This window comes from Stigmatopora argus, chromosome 3 (assembly GCF_051989625.1).
Source record: "Stigmatopora argus isolate UIUO_Sarg chromosome 3, RoL_Sarg_1.0, whole genome shotgun sequence".
NCBI classification, from domain to species: Eukaryota; Metazoa; Chordata; class Actinopteri; order Syngnathiformes; family Syngnathidae; genus Stigmatopora; species Stigmatopora argus.
The window spans coordinates 9,535,698-9,553,272 of NC_135389.1; the positions used below are offsets into that span (position 1 = coordinate 9,535,698).

Here is a 17,575-nt window from a genome sequence, read left to right on the forward strand (position 1 = left end):
GAAGAAGGATAAAGAGGACCAGGAAGTGGAGACGTTGCCAGATCCTCCGAGAAGCCATCCTGTGTGCATTTATATATGTGGCGTGACGAGATGTGTACGTCCTCGTTATGGAAGTGGAGTCCTTGGAAGGCCAATGGGCCCGCGAGATCCTGAAATACACCCAAGCTCAGACCCCCATGAGTCCCCACCCCCACGGCCATCATTCCTCTAACTGAGATACCTTCGTGTCAGGCTCAATTGACGATTTAATGTTTTCACTTCCTTTTTCACTTTTAAATGCATGGTCTATGGGCAGACATGTTTGATTCTACCAGCCTTTAAATTGAATGATAATTGCAACTGCTTTTAAGTCAATTTTAAAAACTTTTTTGTTATGACTCACGTTATTGGATTAAATTGGTTCAGATGAATGATTAAGAAAAGAAAAAAATATAGACATTCTTTCAATGTGTCCAATATGATTTTTTTAAGGGGCAAAATGAGAATGTAACTCATGAATATTTGTCAAGATTTATTGTTTTTTGGTTTGTTTTAGGAGGTCTCAAACATCTTCTTCCTGTCAGCTTTGTCCTCGATGTTTTTGCGCCAGTCGCCGACTGCCTCTGTTGGCTGAACACAAGAACACGAGGTATATCAGCTTTAGCAACCTAGCCTGAAATGTTTGCTTTTTACCGAATCCTGCGAACGCTTTCCTGGGATATTTTACCTCCACTAAAAATCTTAATATTCCAGTCTTTCATGACAGTAATGATGACATTAGTTTTTTCACTCACTCCAAAACCATTTAGTCTTGTTTTTCTTCAAAAGACAAAGATGTCTTGTGAACAGAGCAAACACAGAAACCTATTTCTAAAGGGAAATTTCCACTATTATATTTCTGAAAAGGGTCAGTGGAGGGGAATAATGTTTGAAAAATAAATACATAAAATATAGAGATATTCAGGTTTTCAACCTGCTGTTATATGGCCTGACCAGACTGTGGTACAAAGTTGAAAAGGTTATTGGTGGCATATAAACGAAGACTCTTTCCAATACAATCAATCACATTGCAACAATCGTAATCAAACAGAACTGAATACAAACAAACCACAAAGTTCTGACTTGAATTTAATATGAAGGGAACTTAATCAAACTGTGCTGAATATGATTGAGGCCAATGTTCTCTCAAATTTTTTGTTTGTCTGGGCAGAAAGACAACCTCCCTGAGCACACTGAGTACCGGTGTGAGCAACATTATCATTGCTCGCTATGGGCACACACCAGTATCACACCTGCCATAAGCAGGTGTATGTCTACTACACATAAATGATTTAGTAATTATAAAATGTAATGATTAATATCTATGAATGGGTGGCCTGGCGGATGAGTGGTTCGTGCGTCGGCCTCACAGCTAAAAATAATAATAATAATAAATAAATAAAAAAAATATTGGGATTTTATCTTGTGCGCTCCATATGATTTGCTGTGCGCAGAGAAGACGAGAGTAGTGCGCAATTGCGCATGCGCGTAGCATAGAGGGAAAATTGATTGAGGCTAATACAATTTAACAAATACTCATTTGTTCTGAGAAATTGACGCAGATCACGCAAACGTCACTGCGCTGAATCTGAACGCAATAATATTGAGTCTGGTAATGTTCTCGACTTACCTCCTCCTTGATCTCCTTTTTGACTTGCTTCAGGTTGGACCGGAGGTCAATGGTGGTCTTGTGTTTTCCGCCGAGCAGTGCCTGCAGCATGGCGTCGGCTGACATGCGAACCTTCTTCAGCGCTGGCTTTTTCACGCCTGCCAGCTCGACTACCTTTAGTTTTAAGTCCTGGATCTGGAAGAGTGGGCAGACATGAGATCACATTTTGATTTTTCCACCATCAACAGACTGTTTCAGCACAGTACAGTAGGACCCTCTGAAACCTATGAGTGGAATTTGTTCTATAACCAAGCTTGTAACTCATTTTATAACATACAGTGGTACCTTAATTCGGCTTCTGATTCATTTCCAATTCGTTCACCTACTTAAAAAGATGATAGGCCTGTAATTTTCATCATAGGTATAGTTCCACTATAGTATGCAATAAAATGAGGGAAAATGTCTGATTTATAAAGTATTTAATTGCCAATTATGGAGGATTTGGTTAAAGAAAAAAAATTATATTCCAAACATGCAAGTGGAGTTGTTGTCAAAAAGTTCTTTTTAGATTCTTCTGAATATAAGAGATTCCGTAGTAAAACTGATCACCAAAGTTTAATTCCAGAATCTCTATTGTTGTTCACATTCCATCAAAAACACATGAAACAGGAAATGGCAATACAGGAACTTTCTATTTCTGTCCATTCTCTTGAATTATGTTTTATAGTTATCATTCACAAGATTATAGTTCATTTCTAGGTTATAGACTAACATTTAGGGGCGGCCCAGTGGAGTGAGTGGTCAGCCCGTCGGCCTCACAGAGCCGGACCTGGGTTCAAATCCAGGTTGGTCCACCTGTGTGGAGTTTGCATGTTCTCCCCGGACCTGCGTGGGTTTTCTCCGGGTACTCCGGTTTCCTCCCACATTCCAAAGGCATGCATGGTAGGCCGATTGGACACTCAGAATTGCCCTTAGGTATGAGTGTAGGCGTGAATGGTTGTTTGTCTCCTTGTGCCCTGCGATTGGCTGGCCTCCAATTCAGGGTGTCCCCTGCCTCTGGCCCGAAGTCAGCTGGGATAGGCTCCAGCACCCCCCGCGACCCTAGTGAGGATAAAGTGGTTCAGAAAATGAACTGAGATGAGACTAACATTTAAAACAATAGACATCCAAATCATTTAAACGAGGAAGAATGGCAATGCAGGACATTTTAACTGCCCGTCTAAATAGATTGGGCGTTTACGTCAATGGCCCCCAATGAGATTTTTTTTTAAAGTAGTAAACAAAAAGTAACCATATCATGACATTACAAGTCATTTTAACAGGGATTATGAGTTGAATTTCCAAGTGAATTTAATTATTAGTTTAGAAAAAAAGAATTTCATAAAGCAAAATTTATATTCTTAGAAGAAAATTATTCACCTCAACCTCAATCTTGATCACCTTAGCTTCTACATCGTAGCGAGCATCGTCAATCTTATCGATGGTTGACTGAAGCTTTTTGCAGATGTCCTGGTAGCAAAAAAATCGAATATTTGTTAACACGATACGAGAACAAGTTAACAATCAGCACTATTAAAATTTAATAATAGGAATGTGGAAACATCTTTTTGCAGGCTTTTCTTAGCACTTAACACACAAAAACAATCCTTTTTCATGCCTGAACTCACTAGTTAATGGCCAAGAGGCGGTGCTTATCTCACCACTAAACTGGCCATGTCCCCACTGAGGTCTGGTTTCGGGCAGGTCTCCTCCATGTGGACAACTTTGGCATCCTCGAGGTCTTTCTTCTCCTGTTCAATCCAGGTGGCGGCGATCTGGAGCATCAAACTCTGCGGGGGAGGGAGCCACGTCCAATTAAAAAACAGCGATCCAGTTAGCATCAATCGCTTACCTTCAGATGATGTCGGCGACTGGAAGTCATCTTCTTTGCGCTGTGGCAGGAAGTTAGAATTAGCCTCATCCATAATATAATAATATCAGCTACTACTGTCAAACTTATTTTCCAAATACTTATTAATGAAAATATGTTTTAGAGTGATTTTAAGTTATTGGGCTGTTAAAATAATTAATAAAAGATACTCAGTTACATTTTTATAATGAGAACTGAAAGAAATGTTTAAATTCGAAACAAAAAAATAGTCAATAAATGATCAAAAATGTTATTTTTTAATGTTGCATTTGGTTTAAAAAAACATTTTGAAAAGTGTAATGTAATGGGAACAAAAATTGGTTTTCAAACACATTACTCAAAAACTGGAACAGCTATTTCATAATTTAAGAACATGTACGATAAAACGCTCTTAAACAAAATGAAATAAGTCATCAGAAAGTTCGTTCAAAAAGTTTAAAATAAAACACGCATGACGACATCTCTGTATACATATAGCTCTTTTGTTTTTGGATGAATAAGTATTATTACAATGTTAGTAATTTTGTACTTACTCAGCCATATTGGTTGCTGTTGGTCAGTGTCTGTTCGAAAAAAAGACATTGGCCGTCAGACTGGCTGCCAGTAAATAGCAAGCCCCACCTACTTTCACACCTCTTACACCTGCAACTACTAAAAGCTAATTTGGGTTACCTAGGCCACACCTCCCGCCTCGTGTTTGCTTGATCCACGGGTTGAAAATTGTTGCTACGTGAAAGGCCACGAAGACAGCAGGTGAGCATGCACGACCATTAACACTGACAAACACATCCACACACATTTGCGAATACACACAACCGCGTAGATAAACATACACCACGAACACGAAAAACAAACGCTTACAAACACCCACCCACACAAACACAACTAAGGCAGGCACAAATACTTACAGATGGACACGCACTTTAAAAAATGCATCCATATACACAAATAAGTACACGCTGAAACGCAACATACAGTTCTACTCACAAAAACGCAAACAACAAAGACAAACATTCCCACACAAATGTATACACAACTTACTAATGATTTGCATTCAAACTTAAATAACAACTGTTAACGAAACAAGAATAATAACAGAGGAAAGGATTCCTGCTAAATGTAAACCACAGGAAAAAATTCCAACCTGAGTGTGACTTCTTCCTGAGTGGAGTTCTGACTGCTGATGATGTTCAAGAGGATGAAGTGAAGAAGGAGAGGAAACAGGAAGTAGGCAGGGGCAATGATTAAAAAAGAAGTGTTTATAGATGTGTGACAGCAAAGTCAGCAATGGCGTCAGCTGTGTCGACTCTAGGAATGGTCGCACAACCATTTGGAGGGTGGAGCCACCGAAACATCATGATCGGACGCCTAATAAAGGAAATTTTTAAATGCATAGATTAAGGATGTCAAATGGATTTTTTCATTGACCACGTCATTCTTAGGGTTTCCCTCAGGGCCAATTTTCCTGCAAACTCATAAAATCTTTAAAACATTGAAATCATCTTGTTTTGACACTTAGACCTATGGAGAATTTGTAGCGTCCAATCAGCCTTCCATGCATGTTTTTTGGTTTGTGGGAGGAAACAGAAGTACCTTGGGAACCAACAAAGCCACAATGATAATATTTCAACGCCAAAAACGAAGGCTAGTGCCGAGAATTGACCCTTGATTGCAAAGGTCATACTCTAACATGAAGATGCCGGGTTTCATCTGGCTTAAACTGGTTCAGGGACCAAGATTTTCATACATGAATTGAATACCAGAGAGTCCAGACCTTGACCCCATTGAGAATCTTTGGGAAATGGTAGGTTTTACGCAGCGGTCTGGTTATATAATCATCAATGCAAGATCATGGTAAAAGAAAGAAAAATGCAATACATAGTATGTAAAATAAATGTAACATTAGAGAAGCCCATTGAAATTTTCAAACAAAATATTCAAGTCTTTGTTTTTATTTTATTTTCGGTGGTAGTGCTGGTGACAATTTTTTTGCAATGGGCAGTGAGTTTTCTTGTAAAAAGTTGAGTTTATCCTCCAAGACAAAATGATTCTATCAAAAGCTTTAAAATTGTTGATATAAAAATGCTTGTTTTAAAAAATAGACAATTTTCAAAAAAAGCAGAGATGTTCCAAATATCAATGACATAAAAATGAAACAGTTGGCGATGTAACATGTGAGCAAGCTTCAGGTAATCTAATTAATCGGAAGGCAAATTGTTGCCAACGTTGCAATGCTAGGCAGCATTTTTTTTAAATGTATAGTGACAGGACTCCTTTGTAGTATTTTTTCTCCATGGAAATATTTTTTCCGACCTCTTAACTTATTGCAGAACATACCTAATGAATTCAGTTTCCTTCTGGACTATTTTTTAAACGTCTTTGCTGTGTTGTGAAAATGTCCACGCGGGGAGGCTCAAAATAATTTGAGACAAAGCATGAGAAGTAAAAAAAAAAAAAAAAAAAAAGCGTCTGTACTGACATCTCTTGGTGTATTGTGATCATTACAGTTTGGCACAAGTTAGAATATAGAAACTAAGATGCCTCAAACATTTTCTTCCCATCTGCTTTGTCCTCCACATTCTTACGCCAGTCTCCCACAGCCTCGACTGCTTAGAGGACACCACGTATGATGTCAAGTAATGTCAAGTAATGTCAAGTAATGTGTCATGTAATTGTGGGCTGTGCTGGGAATCGTCCTCTATTAAGCCCCCTGTATAATAATGGTCTTAATTTGAAATTCTTTTTTCAAACCCCCATTCTGGAAAAATCTGCCACATCATTCGTCAAAGAGATCATGGCATTCAACCTTTAAAGTACAACAAATGCTTAATACAATATATTTAACATCTGGCTCTTTTTTGTCTCTCATCTCATCTCCTGAACCGTTTTATCCTCATTAAGGTCGTGGGGGTTGCTGGAGCCTATCCCAGCTGACTCTAGACCTGAGGCGGGTGACACCCTGAATCGGTGGCCAGCCAATCGCAGGGCCCAAGGCGACGGACAACCATTCACGCTCACACTCATACCTAGGGGCAATTTAAAGTGTCCAATCAGCCGACCATGCATGTTTTTTGGAATGTGAGAGTAAACCGGAGTACCCAGAGGAAACCCATGCAGGCCCAGGTAGAACATGCAAACTCCACAGAGAAAACTGTGTGTCAAATGAATGAGAAATGTTGATACAAAGTGACACAGCCACAATTGAATTTTTTTTTCCTTTGAAAAACATTTAATGAGACAACATATTTCTTTGGTGACAATTACTCCAAAAATGTTTTTAAGATGACTCAAACATCTTCTTCCTGTCTGCTTTGTCCTCAATGTTCTTACGCCAGTCGCCCACTGCCTCTGCTGGCTGCACTCACACACACACACACACACGCACACACAAACACACACTGTCTATCAACCCTACATTTGATATCTATGATCCATTTTCCAGCTTTTTCACCAAAATGCTGTGTCTAAAGTAAATGATATGTTTTAACATTACAATTGTTTTTAAATGATGTTTTTTTTTTACTTTTTAAAGTGTGCCTTCAGTATTATATGTCCTAGATTTTTTTTTTTTCAAAATTCTTCATTCTACAGTGTCTCTCTATTCTACTTTGCTCTGTCTTTTACATACCGTTTATATTCTACTCATGTTCAACATTTTGTGTTAATTTTAGATGCACTATTTTCTATCCAACATCAACATTTTGGCGTTTAAGTCAAAAGTCCCATGTTATAAAATGTTGCATTTATTTTTTTTCTCCTGAAGTAACAGAAATGTAGTACATACTTCCATATTTTTTGTGTACATATAAAACATCTGTGTGTCTTTGTATTCTGCCACTGTGTTGTAACTACTATGTTCTGTTCCACATTTCATCATCATCAATTAAATGTAACATGTTGGGAAAGGGTGTCAAAATCTTCTTTGTCTTGGCCAAATCGTAGTGATGGTTCCCTACTGAGGGCCTTTATGTTTACCAACCAGGCTTGCCACGATGAATTGCAAAAGAATTGTTAACTATTTTGATAGCTGAAGAGTTTTAGAGATCTAATAATTTTCCAAAGGCTATTTTTTGAGCCTCACAAATGGACATATTTTCCTATATCTTACATTCTCTTATTTTTTTTTATATTGAAAACTACTTATTCATTTATATATTTTTTATTGTTATGTATTACTGATTTATTATTATTATTTATAGATTATTTATTTGTCTGCTTGTTTGAGGTTGTTATTTGTGCACTTTGTGGTGATGCTTTAAATCTCATTCGACTTTTACAATGAAAAAAAAACATTCAATTCAATTCAGGGTTTAGGGGACTGTAAATATTGATGGAGATGTGATGAAATTATATTTTTTGCAAGTAATATGAAGTCGATACCCATGATTTATTTTCTTAGGACACACAAAATGTGGGTTGGATCAGATCCCTAGGCTTTTTGTTTGACAACTGTGCACTAGTGTGTTATAATTGAATTCATTTCACTTTGGACATACACCATGCCTGTCAACCTCTGCCGATAACTGCCCTTATAAATGATTATTGATTCCCCTTACAAACCCCCCAAAAAACGTACAAACACCGTACGACTCTCGTACGGTGTTTGTAAGTTTTTGGGGGGGGGTTGTAAGGGGAATCAATCATCATTTATAAGGGCAGTTATCGGCAGAGGTTGACAGGTATGCTACACACTATGATTTATGTTATAGTGGTACTGTTGTACATTGCGTGGGTTCTCACCTCCTCCTTGACTTCCTTGTTGACAGGTTTCAGGCCGGCCCTCAGCTCCATATTGACTGTGTGCTTGGAACCCAGCAGCGCCTTGAGCATGGCGTCGGCCGACATGCGCACCTTTTTCAGGGCTGGCTTCTTCACGCCCGCCAGGTCAATCACTTTGATCTTCAGGTCTTCGATCTATCCAAGAAGATCCAGATCACGTGATTTTCAAAATTTCAATTAAGACAATGAAAATGGGCCACTTGCATCTTTTGGTATCGTAACACTAGTTGGCACATAGAGAACACTTACTGACCAAATATTTTAAAATATGGGCTTTAAAATGGCGAAATATGCTGTCAGGTTGGGGACCTGACCAGTAAAATGTGTGCTTCAAATGGGAGCATACCAGTGGCGGGCCGTCAGGGCCTTCAAGGCCTTCTCTGCTGGCCTAAGAAATATCTGAATCATATATTATATTTTGTCCATCAATACTTATTAAATAATTCCTAATTGTCTGTTAGCTTCCTTTCATTGCTTTTCCCCCTGGTTGCACTGCTTCCAGATGTGTGTTTTCATATTGAAGCATTTAACCAATCACATTTCAGCCATTATTTGTTGCCAAGGTCAGAAATCTGCCTCAAGCCCTTCACAATCAGTTCTGCAGGCTCTCCTGCATTAAACAAGCGTCGATAAGACTATTACTTTAACCAATCAGATTTCGAGTTGGCAACACCACAATGCCTTGTCGCAGGCGTAGGGATACGTCATCGCTTTCACCAACTATGATTGGCTAGTGATTAGCCAGAGCTACCAAACTGTATCTGTGGCGAGCTGCACAAGCAAATATATTGTTGTGTTGATTTAAAGCCATTTTCAAGACGGACTATGCCAGAAATACGACAGGAAAGGCTCGACTTTCAGCATTAGCTTCGATGGCGATAGAAAAGAAGGAAGAAAGAAAAGAGGATGGATATTGTGTACAGTTAAAAAGGATTTTTGGTGAGTAAAATATGGCTATATTCCAAAATAATATTTCAATTGTGGGCCAAGTTCTGATATCTGAAAAGCTCCAGTTTTTGTATTTAAGATCCAGTGTTTGTATTTAATCACTAAATGCTGCTAGGAAGTGGATTTTACCCCATTTTAGCGCAATTTTTGCCGTTTCGCGTATGGACGTATATGGACGTATCGACGTTCATCGCTGTCTTTTTCCCGGGGAAATGATACTCTGGGCCCGGTTCTGATGTATAAAAAGCTCTAGTATTTGTATTTAATCAATAAATGCTGTTTTTGGCTGGATTTTACCCCATTTTCGGGCAATGTTTGCCGGTACGCCATTGACGTTCATCGCTGTCTTTTCCCGGGAAAATCACCCCCCAGCCCGGTTGTAATGTCTGAAAAGCTCCAGTATTTGTATTTTATCATTAAATGCTGCTAGGAAGTGGATTTTACCCGTTGAAGGCGCTACGAGAAAATGCACGGACCGCCACTGGAGCATACAAACCCTAAAGGTGACATCACCGTCATTATGTACACTTTGTTAAAGTCTATGATATCAACTTAATTGGCCAAAAGGCCAATGAAATACGTATGTGTTGAGAAACAAAGAGACTAGTCGCCAGTCAGTATACTGAATTGGAGATAAATACACTCTCCAACTGACATTTTTTAGTCTAAATTGAACCTCGAATGCTAACGTGCTTTTAGAAGCGAATACAAATTCCATACTGATCACTACTGGAAGAGCCAAAAACTAGAACTGTAATGCAAACATGTTAATTACTAGTCCAACAAACTGCCAATGTTACAAAAGTGAACTTTACACGATGCTGGCTTACCTCTTTGTCAGCTTTTCCGACTTTCATCAACATGTCATATCTCTCCTCGTCCACTTTCTCAATGAGGGCATTAAGCTTCCTGCATGTGTCCTGCACACATCATCAGAATGAATATCATATCCCGTATAGCAGAATCATGTTTCATCATGTTTGTTCTTCAGATCAAATTTAAAAAAAACTAATCTTACCCTATCAAATTAATCTCCTCTTTCCATTTCGTCATTCTTTGGCTGGTGCAATTTATACTCAAAGTAGGACTTAAAGTCCGAAAAATACGGTATATACAACTACTTGAGTGAGTGCTCGCATTTACACAACATTGCTATTGCATTCATTCATCTTCCATACCACAAATTCTCGACCTCGGGCGAAAGGCAGACTACACCCTCGACTGGTCGCCAGTCAGCCGTAGGGCTCACAGAGAGACGACAATTTGCACTCACAATCATACCTCAACCAGCGGGAATCAAGGGAACCTCTACACCAAAGGTGTCAGACTCGGGTTGGTTCGCAGGCCGCTTAACGTCAACTTGATTTCACGTGGGCCGGACTATTTTAGATATAACATTTATATAATATTATATATAAATGGATTAAAAGAACTGGATTAAAAGCCCTGAATATTCAGTTTTTTATAGATCTAAAACAATGTATATTTTAGCTTTTTTAAATATATTTTTAGATTTTACAAAATGATTTTTGAACTAAAAACACAGAAAAAAATGATTAAAAAATAACAATTATTGATTTAAAAGGAGGAAAATCAGGAAATTTAATATACATCTATACTCTTCATTTTAATTTGATCCTAAAACAGAAAGTCGGCACTCATGATTTACTTTCCCAGGCCACACAAAATGATGCGGTGGGCCAGAGATGGCCCCCGGGCCGCCACTTTGACACCTGTGCTCTACACCATTAGGCGGGATCTCATTGGAATGGTTTAGAAAATTGTAAGTAGAACTGACATTACTGACGGCAAACTATCTGAAATACTTGCAATTGGTAGGTAAACAGAGCTCTGGTGTTTAAAAATGTCTGCTTGCGGCAATTAACGACATTTTTATCCGCTATTACTTGGAATAAAAGTGAAATTCTGTTTGGTATTTTTTTTCTAAATGTTAAGCAGAGTTCTTTTTGCTGGGATGATCGTCATCAAATCCTAGAATGCAGAGTTAGGGATAAGTAAAACTGACCATGAGCGCTGCTTGGTCGCCGCTGAGGCTCGGCCTGGCACACGACTCAGCCAAGTAGTTTTCCTTGGCCACCACCAGATCTTTCTTCTCCTGCTGGATCCAGTTGAAGGCGATCGAAAGGATCAAACTCTGTAAAAGTAACGCAAAGTAAGTACGCAGTTACATGGAAGTTCCACTTTTTACAACTTATGTTAAAAAATCTTAATTTATTGTGTTTAAACGTGATAACAAATCTTCTTTAAACAGGAGCCCTCCCACATGATTTTGTGAAGGTCAACAAAATTTTACACAAAACATATCGCATTACAAAATTCAATATATAAATCTCCCATTTAATCATGCATGTATTTTGACATCACCCTACAGTTTAGTTGTAGTTGATTAAAAACAATATCAAGTAAAAAAAAGTATTTCAAATTAACCTGTCATGGAGAAGAGTTATTTCCATATTTTTTTGACTATGAGCCGTTAATTATTTGAACCCTGCAGCTTTTACAACAAAGTCGTTTATTATGAATTAAAAAAAAATATTTATTTCACAAACAAGTTTAATATTTTCTTTTTTAAACAAAAAAACTAACACATTTTGATGTCTCAGATGAGTTTTTGTGTTAATAATGAATTTTTGTGGGCTCTATCATATTGATGAGGATTGTTTTTCTTCCAAACTGCTAAAAACATGTAATATGTTCCAATGTTATCAAAGGTTACCTTCAAGTGATGCCGGCGGCTGGAAGACATCTTTTTTCTAGAAAATTAAAATAAATAAAAATCACTTTCATTATCATTTTATCCAAAGTTTATGAGTGTTTTTGAAAGCACTAACTTACTCCGACATAGTGGCTTCTAGGTTGCGAGCTGTGACCACAAACAAGAAGAAGAGGACAAATTAGTAGAGAACCGAATATGCTTCCCTAACGATTGGCTAACTTTGGATTTTATAGCAGCTGGGGGTCAAATGTCGCCCATACTAATCTCCTTAGCCAATGGCAGGAAATCAAATCTCTCGGTGGAATCTACTTCGGCAAGACTCCTTTCACGGAAAAGAATTTGTTGAGGAAAAGCTGTTGCAGCACGTCGAGCGCCAGCGCCCAATGCCCACCTAAAAATACTGCAAAGCTTCATCGCCTTAAAAACTTTAGCAGACATCCTCATCATCATTTTACCACAACTGGACCACCATGATGGACTCTTCTCATTCAAAAGCTGACAGATATCAAATAACAGGATGATGATCCAAGCTGTCAACATCCTCAATATCAAAAGCATTGCGACAAATTCCAAACACAGCAACAAATATCACAAATAAGTAAAAAGGGGGGTGGGAAACGTCCAAAGCTTCACTAATGCAAATGATTTGAATAGTGTATAAAAAGTAGAAATGAAAAACAATAACGTGAAAACAATTGTATTGCAAAAAAATTGTTGAAAGTACAAATTTAAATGAAGATGGTAAAAAAAATTCAAATGGAAATACAATGAAAATAACTGATTCTTCATAAAGCAAAAGACTAAAACTGGATTGAATGAAATTAGATGCATGTAAATTAAAACTAATTAATTTAAAAAAGTAATCAAATATTATGTAAATGATTATATAATAAGAAAATATTCTTAAAAGTGTAAAGATGTAAATATCTAAAAATGTATATAAGAAATATTTTCAACATTAAAATAGAATTTGCATGTAAATGTAATAGAATGCAAATTAAAAATGATCAAAGGCAATCTTCAAAAACATAGGAAGTAATAAATAAATATTAATAAAGGAAATGTAAATGTAAAAATGATAATAATGAAGAAAATAATTTAAAATAATGAAATAAGCGATCAAAATAACAAAGCTACCCCTGAAACATGTATATACAAGACCATGCACAATGTACTCAAAAAAGATGGAAAAAGTCATAGAAAAAAAACGAACAAACTTACATAACAGAAATATTGACATCTAAAATAATTAAATAAAAGATAATGGGCAATCTAGGTGAAAACAATAATTTCTCACTACACTATTGAAAAAAATAAAAATAAAAACACTCATATCCTAATTTTTTTTTGGTTTTCCTTTTATCTAAAAACACATTACACAATGTTTATTATGGTAAAAAGGAGACAGCAAAGATATGGTGCATTTGTTTTGTTTTTTATGCTGATCTCAGCTACTAGTACGTAAACAGCTAATACACTTGTGCTGTTTGGGGTCTGTGACACCCTGCCTACTAGACCAGATCATGCATCTGTACTATTGTATTTTGAAATTAGCGATTTTGATGACGTTTGCTGTCAATTTCTTAAGATATCACTGGGACAATCACTTTGGGTTAAAAACGTCTTTGTATATGTACTTAGCATTGCTCTTCAAAACAGACCAAGTGACAATAAAAAGATCAATAAGTTAGCTAAATTATAAGGAAAAGCACGCAGCAGCTGCTCAAACCCTGGTTTAGGAGGCCTAGGGGTCCTAAGGTCAATGAAGAAGAGTGCAAGGGGGAGGAGCACATGCAAGATGAGCCAACTCACCTGTGCTGAGGAAGAAAAAGACCACCAAGGAGCAAAGGCAGTGGTAAGAGTGGACTCGGCACCCGCGACCCAATATATACTCGTATAGATTTACATATCAAGATGAAAATACGTGTGGCCTCTCTTTATGGAAAAGACAAGGACGCTTGCCACTGCTCAAATAACAACTGCCTCTCCAAATCTACAAGACTAAGGAGGAGCCTGACAAGCCCACCTCCTCAACATGATGACTGTGATGAGAAAATGGCTGAAAGGCTGAAAATCAAGTCAAGGAATAAAGCGGAATGGATCTGTCATAATCGTTTTTAAACACGTTGCATTGCCTGCAAAAATAGTCAAATTGAAATAATCTGTGAATGAGCGCATGTGTGTCCCGCAGACTCTTTGTTAGTATTTGCTGTTAGTTAAATTGAACAAATCTGTTTTCTGAAATTTTACTTTTGTATATTGAAAGAATATATCTGCAGAATAAATTATTACATTTGATTTAAAACAAGAATATTAGAGATATTTCAGGGCCCGGTGGCTTGAGTGGTTAGCCGGCCGGCCTCATAGCTCTGGGGTCCTGGGTTCAAATCCAAGATTTTCCACCTGTGTGGAGTAAAATGCACGTAGTTATTATACTATTATTCTGAGTTGTCTCTATTAAGTTCAAATGAGGTCTTAAGTTCGTTAACAAGTATATTGTACTTCGTTGATTTTTAATTCATTCATTCAATACCGCTTATTACCTCAATACTTCAAACTTTCACTAAAATTTTGACTATTTTCTCAATGTTCATTAAAAGTTACTTCAATTTAATTTATTTGGTTGAAGTGAAATGTGATTTTTACCTCTCTTGAGCAAAGCAGTTCTTTAACATGTTTGCACTTCCGGTCATTTTGGTGCTAACAACTTGCAAGAGTGATAAATTTCAAAATGTGTGAAGTCGAAATAACATTAACAGCCTCAAGTGCGACATCTTTAGCAAGTTAGTTTTAATGATTACTCTGCTAACAACTCATGTGATGTTTACTTAACTTGCACAGTTTTTCTACAATAGCGGTGAAAGTTGAAGCTCCCAACAACACTGACATTGATCCAGTCTATATAAAGCCCGCTTAACAAGTTTGGTGCATAGTAGCGCAATTTTTTAAAAAGTGTGCTTTGTTATTGCAGAAACTGTGGCACCAGACTTGCATTCCAATTTGTGCTCAGATTTGGTTTCCTCACTAATTGCTTCAGGCTCCGCTTGCATGGAAAGTTCCGCATTAGTGGCTGGATATTTTTATCATGGGAAATGACCACATAGTAACTAGCACGCTGGCCTTGTGATTAGTGGCTAAATTTACAGGCAGTAAATAACTCTTTAATAATTAGGTTAGTCAGGCAGTAACCCAGTTAATGACAGTTATGTAAACACGTTCAAAAACATGAGAATGTCAAATACCTGATAACTTTTCTAATTCCAATTTAAAGCCATATATATGGCTTTCAAAAAATTCCCATTGAATGACCATTGATTTATGAGAAGGGGCTTGCCAAAATGTGGAAATAATGTGATTTAGTCTCCGCAAGTAATGCTGTTGACCATCAGTCGCAATTTGGATCGGAACATCCAAAGATGCATGATTTCGCATCACAGAAGGTCAGAAATGACAACTTTTAGGTTCAATCCAATAATCCAGAACACTATTTAGTGCCAAGTGTTAAAAGGACAAAGGCCATCTAAAAAAATTGGCTCCAGAGCCTGTGCACCAAATTCATATTAAGTTAATTATTTTTAATATTTTATTATATTGTATTCTATATATTATATTGTAAAAGTTCAGGTTGCATCCATTTTATTTGCATTTCTTTCTTTATTTCATAACATTTTATGTCCTTTTTATTTTTCTTACTTTAACTTTATTAATATTCGATATTGAAAAAGTGCCACAAAATTAAATACTGTGAACGGAACAAAAACGAGTCAATAATTGATTATTTGGACACCAATCAAAGAAGCTTGTTTTCGCTGAGATCTTAAATAAGTAATTTACCCACTTTCAATCTAGATCACATGTGTCAAAGTGGCGGCCCGGGGGTCAAATCTGGCCCGCCGCATCATTTTGTGTGGCCCGGGAAAGTAAATCATGAGTGCCAACTTTCTGTTTTAGGATCAAATTAAAATGAAGAGTATAGATGTATATTACATTTCCTGATTTCCCCCCTTTTAAATCAATAATTGTCTTTTTTTAATCAATGTTTTCATTATTTTTAGATCAAAAATCATTTTGTAAAATCTAAAAATATATTTTAAAAAAAGCTTAAATATACATTGTTTTAGATCTATAAAAAAACGAATATTCAGGGCTTTTAATCCAGTTCTTTTAATCCATTTATTAAAAAAATAAATATCTAAATATTATATCTAAAATGGTCCGGCCCACATGAAATCGAGTTAACGTTAACGCGGCCCGCGAACCAACCCGAGTCTGACAACCCTGATCTAGATGATAGATGTGTCATCGTTTACGACGTGAAAGTCCCTGTAAAGAGAGCTTTCACACGCGAGGTTAGGTCGCTACTGCTTGCTGAAAGAACACTAACTTCTTGAATGCAATTTGAATGATCAGAGGGAAAAGCTTTTTACCCAGAGACAGAAAGAGAGAGAAAAGTATTGCATTCATTATCCGTACCGGTTATCCTTACAAGAGTCACAGGGGGTGGTGAAGCCAATCCCACCGAACTACGGACACCCTGAATCACAGGGCACAACAAGACAGACAACCATACCTAGGGGTAATTTAGAGTGTTCAACCAGTGTACTGCGCATGTTTTGGGGATGTGGGAGGAAAACGGAGTACCTCGAGAAAACCCTTGCAACCGTTTGAAGAACATGCAATCTCCACACAGACTGGTCCGAACCTTGGATTGAACTATTTATCTCAGAACTGTGAGACCAATGTGCGAACCCGTGACCGGACATTTCTTCGCCGGACGCTTCGTCCCGGACGGTTCGTCGAACGGACGCTTCGTCGCCGGACAGTTCATCGACCGGACACTTCGACGACGGACAATTCGTCGCCGGGCACTTTGTCGCCAGACAGTTCACCTAACCTTAACCACTAACCTTAACCACTATCACCCTAACCCTAATCCTAACCACTAACCTTAACCACTATCCCCTAACCCTAATTCTAACCACTAACCTTAACCACTATCCCCTAGCCCGCGACGATTTATAGAAAAATAAAGTTTATAAATAAAGTAAAGAAAAGTTTGACATCTGAGTTGTTATGTCACGTTGATTCTTTTTGGGGTCTTTCCAAACGTGGAGCGCTAAACGTAGGAACCGTTTCCTGCGTAGTGTGTTTAGAGACGAGCACATTTAGTACTTGCACACGCCCAAATGTTAATGTGTTTGTGTTGTCGAGCGAGTTTCTGCTGTTTTTTTTTCTTTAATAAAGAATATGTGAATTTCTTTTGTCTTCTTTAATAGTGGTTAAGGTTAGGAGAACTGTCTGGCGACAAAGTGTCCGGCGACGAATTGTCCGTCGACGAAGTGTCCGGTCGACAAACTGTCCGGCGACGAACCGTCCGGGGACGAAGCGTCCAGCGACAAAGTGTCTGTCGACGAAATGTCCGGGTACCGTGCGAACCACACAACCACCCGTCGAGAGAGAAAATAATTTCATTTTTTACAGGTACTGCAAGTATTGATAAGTCCAACATACATCAGGATGATGAGTACTTTACCACTGTGCTGAAAAAGACAAGAAGAAACCCAAGAACATGTAA

The 17,575-nt window shown here is 37.7% G+C and overlaps 2 protein-coding genes across 3 annotated transcripts; both read right to left on the reverse strand.

Moving 5' to 3' along the window:
• Positions 1 to 472: 472 nt before the first annotated feature.
• On the reverse strand, positions 473 to 4,817 carry LOC144071069 (troponin I, fast skeletal muscle-like). The gene is made up of 7 exons (XM_077595819.1): positions 4,681 to 4,817; positions 4,070 to 4,099; positions 3,519 to 3,558; positions 3,328 to 3,456; positions 3,047 to 3,136; positions 1,649 to 1,822; positions 473 to 609 (listed from the first exon to the last, which is right to left on the reverse strand). The coding sequence occupies exons 2-7, from the start codon at positions 4,075 to 4,077 to the stop codon at positions 532 to 534; spliced, it is 519 nt and encodes a 172-aa protein (XP_077451945.1). The 5' UTR covers positions 4,078 to 4,099; positions 4,681 to 4,817; the 3' UTR covers positions 473 to 531.
• A 1,926-nt stretch (positions 4,818 to 6,743) lies between these two features.
• On the reverse strand, positions 6,744 to 13,963 carry LOC144071070 (troponin I, fast skeletal muscle-like). Of its 2 annotated transcripts, XM_077595821.1 has the most exons (7): positions 13,813 to 13,963; positions 12,120 to 12,147; positions 12,001 to 12,037; positions 11,290 to 11,418; positions 10,094 to 10,183; positions 8,277 to 8,450; positions 6,744 to 6,891 (listed from the first exon to the last, which is right to left on the reverse strand). In XM_077595821.1, the coding sequence occupies exons 2-7, from the start codon at positions 12,125 to 12,127 to the stop codon at positions 6,814 to 6,816; spliced, it is 516 nt and encodes a 171-aa protein (XP_077451947.1). In that variant the 5' UTR covers positions 12,128 to 12,147; positions 13,813 to 13,963; the 3' UTR covers positions 6,744 to 6,813. The 2 variants fall into 2 exon arrangements, with proteins under 2 accessions (XP_077451947.1, XP_077451948.1); XM_077595822.1 differs by lacking the exon at positions 13,813 to 13,963 and having other exon boundaries at positions 12,120 to 12,225.
• Between the last annotated feature and the right edge of the window lie 3,612 nt (positions 13,964 to 17,575).

Bases quoted from the DNA above. Each gene is read 5' to 3' on its own strand.
- LOC144071069 (XM_077595819.1), bottom strand. The intron at 3,457-3,518 runs GTAAGCGATTGA...CCTCCCCCGCAG, and splicing joins GTCGCCGACATCATCTGAAG to AGTTTGATGCTCCAGATCGC. The intron at 1,823-3,046 runs GTGAATAATTTT...CCACTCTTCCAG, and splicing joins TGATCAAGATTGAGGTTGAG to ATCCAGGACTTAAAACTAAA.
- LOC144071070 (XM_077595821.1), bottom strand. The intron at 10,184-11,289 runs GTCAGTTTTACT...TGATGTGTGCAG, and splicing joins GCGACCAAGCAGCGCTCATG to GACACATGCAGGAAGCTTAA. The intron at 8,451-10,093 runs GTAAGCCAGCAT...CTTCTTGGATAG, and splicing joins TCGGAAAAGCTGACAAAGAG to ATCGAAGACCTGAAGATCAA.